Source organism: Podarcis muralis, chromosome 15, assembly GCF_964188315.1.
Source record: "Podarcis muralis chromosome 15, rPodMur119.hap1.1, whole genome shotgun sequence".
Taxonomy (NCBI): domain Eukaryota; kingdom Metazoa; phylum Chordata; class Lepidosauria; order Squamata; family Lacertidae; genus Podarcis; species Podarcis muralis.
Window position 1 is genome coordinate 13145953 of NC_135669.1, and position 9052 is coordinate 13155004.

General features: G+C 44.4%; 1 protein-coding gene across 2 annotated transcripts; it reads right to left on the reverse strand.

Moving 5' to 3' along the window:
* Nucleotide 1: 1 nt before the first annotated feature.
* RPUSD4 (RNA pseudouridine synthase D4) lies at nucleotides 2-9042 on the reverse strand. 2 transcript variants are annotated; one of them, XM_028707407.2, is made up of 7 exons: nucleotides 8775-8979; nucleotides 7018-7183; nucleotides 5745-5946; nucleotides 5428-5521; nucleotides 4274-4424; nucleotides 3508-3605; nucleotides 2-1083 (listed from the first exon to the last, which is right to left on the reverse strand). In XM_028707407.2, exons 1-7 carry the CDS (start codon nucleotides 8937-8939, stop codon nucleotides 862-864), a joined length of 1098 nt encoding a protein of 365 aa, XP_028563240.2. In that variant the 5' UTR covers nucleotides 8940-8979; the 3' UTR covers nucleotides 2-861. The 2 variants fall into 2 exon arrangements, with proteins under 2 accessions (XP_028563240.2, XP_077775897.1); XM_077919771.1 differs by lacking the exon at nucleotides 7018-7183 and having other exon boundaries at nucleotides 8775-9042.
* Nucleotides 9043-9052: the final 10 nt, after the last annotated feature.

The following is a 9052-nucleotide window of genomic DNA, read 5'->3' on the forward strand; positions in this document are numbered from 1 at the left end:
GGGCTTTGGGGAATTTTTTTTATTGAATTAAGCAGCAGTTTAGGAGGAAATGCAAGAATCAAAGAGGCTAGACATGGTGCAGCAGCCAGTCTCCATATTACACTAGGGCAGAGGTTGGAAATTGGTGCCCCCCCCATTGGTTCCATATAGTAGTCATAGATGATGTGAGCTGTCATCCAGCAAACATCTGGAGGCCCACAGGCTACCCACAAACCACAGGCTGTAGATTTGGACGCTCAAGTCTGGGCACAACACTAAACCAAAATATAGCTTAGCTCCAATAGCACACAGCAGCAGCAGGAGCAGCAGGAGCACTTCTGTCCCAGAACCCACTCATTTGTATTAAGCCATGGTCTGGCTGAGTGTTACTTGTGAACTGGGCCTAAGAGAAAGTCTAGCTGTCTAAAGCCAGCAGAGGCATGATTTGAACCCAAGGGCTTCTCAGTGTGTAGCTGACTTCCATACTATTACATAAGAACAAACTCCAGAATGAGTCTTCCTTCAAAAAATCCCTGTTAAAATTACATCATGCCCATTCTGTCAATTTCTTCAAGCAAGAACGGGTTACAGATGCCTCGACTGCTGTCTCCATCGCCATGTCCGTCAAGAGGACTACTGCATCTTCAAAAACCCCTGTCTGAAACCTACTGGGACCCCCGTCTTCACTTCCCATGGCAGCTGAATACAGAGCCTCAGCACTTGCCACAAAGATTCTCTGGACAGATGTAGGCTTCTAGGAGAAGCAAATCTTGCAGTTCCATGGTTGGCCACTTTAGAGTCCAAAAAGCTCCGCACTTAGTGGAATTCCAGGAACTAGGAGGTCAAGAAAATCACGTTTCTCCAATAAAGTTACACAGGCCATCATTGCTTTGGTTCACTATTTCGTATTTCTGGGAACTCCAGCTTCAGTCGCTGTAAGGAGCGAATGAAGAACAGGGGTGGCTTGCAAACCAAGTGGATTTTATCTTCTTCGCTGCCGTTTTTTGCAGGCAGAGTGAGTTGGCAGGCATGGAGGTGAAGTGGGAGGTGGCGAGCTTTGACTTGTTCCAAGCCCAGCCTCTTCAATGCAGCCTTTGGAAGCTTCTGCAAAAAAGGAGGAAAGAAATTGTTAAATGGTAAATGGTAAATGGCAAGGATTTCTTAACTTTCCACTTTAGATCTCCAAGTGTTGGGAGGTGGAAATGCTCTCTTGCGCTGTCCGAAGACACTTCCGGGTCACGTGGCCAGTGTGACGAAGCTGCGTTTTTGCAATAACGGTCTACTCTGTTCTAGCTATCAGTGCTACTCTGTATTTGATTTGTAATAATAACAAAATTAATATTAATATCATAAATGGCACTGCTTCATCTCCAAACAGATCCAATAAATATGCACCTGGACAGTTCTAGAAGCACTAGAGACTGCAGCATGCAGCAGGCACATGCCAAAGGATGCAGCGAATACCCAGTTGGATTAGTGCTTCACAACAACTCAGACTAAAAGCTCTTTTGGATTCAGCCATAGCAGTGCTCTACAGATTCCAGGTCAGGATGGCAGCATCTCATCCAAACTCCTACTCCATGCAGGAAATCTAGGGCTACAGAATCTCCAAGAGTCGACTGTCAAACCTCTACATGAGGACTGCCAGCAATTACCCTTCAGGTAACTGGTTCCAGAGATGAACTGCTCTTCCTGTCAACGTATTTCTCCTGTTCAGCCAAGATCTACCCTCCCGTAATTTAAGGAGCCTTGTGGAATGGTCCCTCCCTGATGGTGTCCTGGCAGGTGTTCAATGTGTTTTAGTGGGTTGTTATTCTGTTGCATACCACCTGGATGACTTCTGGTTAAAGGAGGCATATAAATGATTTTTCTGAAATAACTAAATAGCTCCATCAGGCCTCCTCTCCTACAACTGTCAGCTGGTTGCAGTCATTCCATCTGGCTGCCTCAGTGGGAAAGGAGGGAAGCAGGGCTCATTCCATCAGCTTTGCTGAAAGATCAGCTCCATCAGTCACTTCCTGCCCCTCATCTGTTTCTATGCCAGCTGGTCATTATAGCTACTATTTAAGAATTGTGAGATCTGTTTTTTAAAAAAAAGAATATAAGTCTGAAGGCAGGGACTGTCTTGTTTTAATGTACTGTATGTAAGCCGCTCTGGCAACCTTTTTGGTTGGAAAGCTGAGTACATATGCTCTAAATAAATAAGTGAATAATACACTCCTTAGATCTCGCCCTGCCTTCTTGGGCAGCAGAGAGCAAGCCCTTGCAGTCTTCTGTGTGACAGCCGTTCACACAGACCAGGAGTGGACACCTGGCAGCCCATGAATTTTTATCTGCATCCAAGCGGTTCTTTCAAAATGTCACTGATACACAGTAAAAAGTCAGCCAGGTTTATGTAGCCAGTAGCCTGAGGCTACTAGTACCTGGTACTTTCCTACCTAAAGCATTTAGCAGCAGGTGCAAAGGGAGTGGTTGTTTGGACTGGACTGGAGTTTGAAACAGATGACAACCACCGCAGGGCAGGAGATCAGTCTACCAAATTGAGACCCCACCCACCATATATTTTGAAATGGATGAGAATGCAAGCCAGGTTCCTTTCTAGAACTTGGCTGAGGCTTGGATCCTAAGCAAACTTAATCATGGTTTAAGGACCTTTGGCCATAATGAGCCCTACTTCCAAGTAGGGTTTGAGACTCAACCAGTCCACTAGTTGTAAAAACCTAATGTTTTCAGAGCACTCAAAAGATCATACATAAACTAATTTGATACTTATGAGAAGTTAGAAAACTGATGATTGTTCACAATAACAGCTTGTCCAAAGTAAAACATTGCATGTAATTCTTACAACATTACCATGTATTTTAAGTCATTTCTGATTTAATACAGTGGTACCTCTGGTTACAAACTTAATTTGTTCCGCAGGTCCGTTCTTAACCCGAAACCATTCTTAACCTGAGGTACCACTTTAGCTAATGGGGCCTCCCGCTGCCGCCCCAGGATGTTCTCATCCTGAAGCAAAGTTCTTAACCCGAGGTACTACTTTTGGGTTAGCGGAGTCTGTAACCCGAAGTGTTTGTAACCCAAAGTACCACTGTAGTTAGCTTTTAACTGATTTAATCTGTTGTATGGGTCGATCTTGCTTAGAGACAACTATAATTAAGTAGTATATAATTGAAATAAGTTAAACACATAGTAATACTACATAAGGTTTTTTTAAAAAAAGGGAACAATTTGCTGAACAGTTCTTCTCTTTCACTTTGAACTTGAAATGTCAGGGTCAGCCTACACTTGTCCAAAAAAAAGGGTAAAAAATAAAATTTAAGTAAGCACCCATTGTTAAAAACAGTCCTGATAAGTAGGCAGGACTGTTCAAGGATCAAGGAACACCTGCCAATATCTGACCAGTGCCAATCTAATTTTCAAGTAAGCATGCATAGGTGTGCAGTGACAGCAGAGGCATAAGAGGCCCTTATTTCATCCTACTGTCTTCTTTCACTGAATAAGCTCCTTTCATCATGCTTCTCTTACCTGTGGTGCAAGCTTGTTCCAATGGGAGTATTTGTGGTCTCCAAGGATTGGACAGCCTAAGCCATAGGCCAAGTGGACTCTGATTTGGTGCTTCACTCCTACGTACAGGGGGAAGGCAAAGAGAAAAAATTAAGCACACATGTATAGAGAAAGCCACAACCACCAAATACACCCGTCTGCTCATTCTTAGCAATGGGCTGCCCATACTGAGTTCCATTTGCAGTTTGCTAGAAATGGTGGAGGAAGGAGGAGAGAAAGGGTGGCTCCACTCATCTACCTCTGACATGCAGCCCCCAAAGGGAATGCAGTTCCTGCACCACTATCATAGTGTGAACAAATCGCTGGTCATTAAATTAAAAGCTTATAATTCAAGTAGCACATTCATGCCTTCCTTTTCAAACAGCAGCCTGTTTTTCCTACATGTACTTCAGCAGTAATGTGCTTTTCTGTTTGCACTGACTCTCAAAGAACAGCAGGGCTTCGCCCTGAAAAGCAACATGAGTCCTTTCAATAAGTAAAATTAAATATACTTCTGCATGGGTAAACACTACTGTATGCTCCACCAGAAGACTTCAAGATGACCAAACTTGCTCTGTACTCAATTGAACAGAACAAGGGGCAAATAATAATAATAATTTTAAAATGCCCAAATAAGAAAAACTGTCAGGCTTAGAGATGCTCAGGAAGGCTTTTAAGTACTCAGTGCTGATGGCACTGCTCTGCAGAAGTTCCTGAGCAGTTCCTGTGCATGTATGTGAGGCCTTACCTGTGACTGGGTGCAGTTCAAGGAGGGAACAAGAGGAGGAACTACTCAGCACTCGGTACTGGGTCACTGCCATACTGGCATCTCTGTGCTTGCGGACTTTGAACATATTCCCATCCTCAGAGGACATGCGATAGTTTGGCGCAAGTGTCATCTAAGCCAAAGAGAGATAAATAGATGTATCATGCCGTAGAGGTCCATCACTCATTATCCACCTCCCAGCACTTTGTCACTGAAGGATCAGGCAGCATCAGTGAATAGAAGGGCCTTTTACCAGTTGTAGCTGGTGCAAAGTTATGGCTGCCCCTGGAATGGGAGTGTATGACCCTAGTAGTTCAGGCACTGGTTACTTCAAGAATGGTTTACTGGCATGTGGAGCTTCCCTTGCTCTTGAGATGGAGTGCAGAATGCTGCAGCACAGTTGCTGACAGAAGTGAGGTCCTGTAAGCGTAGGACACCTCTGCTCAGAAAGCTGCACTAGTTGTGCATTTGCTATTGGCCAAATTCAAGGTATAACTATTATCATATAAAACTCTTAACAGCTTGGGAATTTGCAGGATCCCTTTACTACTCTATATAAAAAGAAAAAGGTAAAGGACCCCTGGACAGTTAAATCCAGTCAAAGGTGAGTATGGGGTTGCGGCGCTCATCTTGCTTACAAGGCCAAGGGAGCCAGTGTTTGTCCACAGGCAGCTTTCCGGGTCATGTGGCCAGCATGACTAAACCGTGATGTAAACCAGAGCGCACAGAAACACCATTTACCTTCCTTCCACAGCGGTACCTATTTATCTACTTGCACTGGTATGCTTTCGAACTGCTAGACTGGCAGAAGCTGAGACAGAGCAACGGGAGCTCACCCCGTTGTGGGGATTCGAACCACCGACCTTCTGATCGGCAAGCCCAAGAGGCACAGTGGTTTAAACCACAGCGCCACCCGTGTCCCTATATGTGCCCATCTGACTGCCATGATTTGCGGAACTGACACTGGAAAGCTGTTCCAAATCCAACTCACACACTGTGTTGAATTTCCCAGGAATAAAGCTTAAATAATAAATCAGTGCCTTGGTGCTTGGGAGAACTGGAAAGCATCAGAAAGCCCTCCTGTGAAATGGTGTGGCTAGAAGAGTCAAGACACTGCTGACAGGAAGCAAACTCACTTTATAGTGCAATTGGTTGCCCTCGGCTTCCTTCTCCATGATGGGAATATCCACCACTCCCTCTGCTGGCTTTGGTTCTCCAATGCAGATCGCCCTACCAAGATAACAAGTGATGAACAGTGTCATATTTCAGCTTGTTACAGCCATCATCTCTCCTTTCAAGAGGGAAAGAAAATGAATTCAGCATTTCATTAACAGGCACTGTCCCAGAGATGCAGTGCTGAAGGGGCTACTGGCTTATAAGAAGTCAAAGTTTCTATAAAAGCTGAAGGTGGGAGTTGGGAAGAGTCTATGAACCCCAGTAATGTGTCTCATACCAATATTTTTTCTCCACCTGTCGGGTTTTGAAGAGCTGCTGGATCTGGTGTGCGGTGTCCTCATCCCGGGCAAGCACCATCACTCCAGTTGTTTCTTTATCCAGCCGGTGACAGAGATGAAGGGGTTCAGCTTTCATGCCATCCAACATCTTTGCCAGTACTGGCAGCACATCAGTGATGCACATTTTTACCTTGGGGCCACCTGGAAGGAAAGCAGAAACAGCTTTGATCACATAGCCTCCAAAGAGCAATTTCTTTTCCCTTAGCAACTTCACCTGCAATGTGTAAACACACCAATATCACAGATCTAAAAGGATATTTTTCCTGAAGCCCAGATTCTCACAAGCATCTCCTAAGCAAATTGGAAAGACTGTTAGATGTCCACATAATTACGCACGCATCTGTTCAATTATAGCCAGAAGCCAAAAGCTGTTACTTGAATACCAAGCAACTGTATATGGGAAAATTGAGAAGTGCTGTATTTGCTTTGCTCCCCTTTGTCTCTCTTCCCTAGTAGAAAAAAATAGATTTTGTGTGTGTGCGGGGATTAACCCCACACCCTATTGCATTTCCCCAGGAAGGAGATAGTCACATTCCACAGTTGCTGCCTCTGTAGTGTGTACCTTTCCAGTAGAAGTAGAAAAGACTTACACAAGAGAAACACCTCCTGAATTATTATTGGCAAGCTGGTCTGTGTAGCACTCAGAACACAGGTGGCAATGGCAGAGGCAGCTCCTACATGTACATGCCGCATTGAGGTTTCATTGCTTATAATGTAGAAGAAATGTCTCTCTGGGAAGACTAAAGTTAATAAGACACTAGTCCGGCAATCTGGGAAGCTCTTAAGCAGAGGATGATGAGAGAAAACTATCCTTTTGTCATCCCCTCACCCACAACATCTAATTCAGAAGGTTATACTGCCTCTCAGTATCGCTGAGAGTAGGGTAACTAGGATTCTGCTCCACAGAATGAATTCACATTTAACCTGTTGAAAAGCCAGTACAGACCTCAAAAACAAATAAAAGCAATGACTCTGATTAAGTCATAGAGGAGGAGATATCTGGATAGTTAGCAGGGCTCTTTGCAATGAGGAACCTGTGGTCCTCTAGATGTTTCTGGATGACAACCTCTGACCATTTGCCATGCTGACTGAGGCCGATGGGAGCTGAAGCCCAACAACATCTGAAGGGCCACAGCTCCTCCATCCTCTCTTTATAACTACCAATCCACTATAACAGTCTTTCAGTAACATCACACCACTCATTCCTCTCACCATGAACAGGGAGGCCATAAGGTTTGTTAATCACCACAATCTCTTTGTTCTGGTAGAGGATTCCATTTTTTAGTGCCTTGGCCAACACATTAGGATGAACCCGCTGCAACTGCTTCGTAAGCTGAGCAAGTTCTTGCACCCGCCGTGATACTCTGTCTTTAGGAACCTTTGAAGGACCAGGGAAGAAAGAACAAAGTAGTTCATCAATCCTTTATTGTATCATTCCTGGTGTCACAAAATAAGTATAGGCATGCATGTGCAAAAAGAAATAAATGGTTTTTAAAAAGATAAGAACGGAAACTACTGATGAAAAAATACACTAGATCTCTCTCCCTCTCTATACACAAACACATACACACACACACACACACACACACACACACACACAGACACACCTTAATTGCTAAGAAAATAGCACTGCAACTGGAAATCATAAATCTCTGCCACCAACTTGCAACAAGCAAGTCAATTAAAGATGTGGAAGAAGAGGTGGAATGTTTATTTATTTTCCCTCTGGCCATTTCCCCACAACAAAAAGGTGCGGGTGGAAAAGCGTGGTGGTGGTCTTTCAGAAAAGCAGGCACTGCAGGAAAGGAAAAACAGCCTCTACTTGTGGATTCCACCACTCAAGCTAATTCAAGTGTTCTATCAGATTACAGCAGCAGGAGAGATGGGAGTTCAGACCCCTCCACTAAAACTGTTGGAAGATCAGCTCTATTAGGCTCCTCCTCTCCGTAAGCATTTTAAGAAACAATAGCTAACTTTAACAAAAACCATAAGAAGCTGTCTTTATGAAGATAACACCATGCATGTGCCAGCTTGGTCCCTGGTCCCTGTACGCTTATGCCACGATGAACTTGCGTGACTTTTAGCTGGAACACAGGAAGCTGCCTTATATAGAACCAGGCCATTGCCAGCATAGCCTGCACCGACTGGCAGCAGCTCCCAAGAGTTTCGGACAGGGTACATTCTCAACAGCCACAATGACCTAAGTAGAACTGGATTATTTTTTTTAAGAGAGAGGATACGCTGCCCCAAGCAACACTACATGTCAGAAAGTATAAAACAGGAGCCTGCATGCAGTCACATCATATTATTTTATGGAAGTTGCCTTCAGCTTTAATTTACTTTGTTAGCTATATATTTTGCTTCCCCCACACCCTGTCAAGGCAGAAATAAGGCAGGGGTGTGTATGATAAACGATGACATAAATTATCATACATAACAATTTAACTACAAAAGTTAAATCCAAGATTAAAAACAAAACCTATGTTTAGGTTTTGCCAGGAGCTTGAGTGTTTACACGATATAGAAGTAAAGGTTGATTATTTAGGAGACCACTGTAAGCAGATGAAAACATTAGCAGGATTTTAATCTCACTTGTAATGTAACAACCACTATGGACAATATGGAGAGATACAAAAAATGGTCATGAAATAATATGCAGTTGAAAATGTTGACAAAAAGACCCATGGCTGGTAAGTCTGGATATTCAGAGAAATCTCTAAATGTGGATATGTATTGGTATAACAATACCAGTACTTGGTATTGTTATAACTTTACGCCTGTAAAATCAAATAAAAAAGCTTTTCAAAAGAAAGAATTGGGTTGGGAGTTCCAACCTTAAATTGCATATGGAACCACACACCAACCCCTGTAAGGGCTGCTGAAGAATGTTGCATGCTGGGAAGTGTAGTCTTTCCTTCCCGGCGCAATGCACTCTGGGAAATAGAGTCCCAACTGACCAACGGACTCACCTCGGCCTGCTTTTTCTTCTGCTCCTGCTTCTCGGCTCGTATTTTCTCCGCCAGCTGCTGGGCGCTGAGAGGGGCGGCCGCGCCCTGGCTGTGAGAAAAGGCCCTCCGGCCAGCTTTCAAAACGAGCCGCAGAGCGCGGTGAGGGGCGCCACTCTGAGCCGCCATCTTGTTTAGGGCTGTCCGAAAAAAGCAAACGGAACCCGGATGTGGGCGTGGCCTGCGCCGCCCTCCCCTTTCGCTCGCGCGCTACCATGGCGGCAAACCAAGCAGGGCAGGGC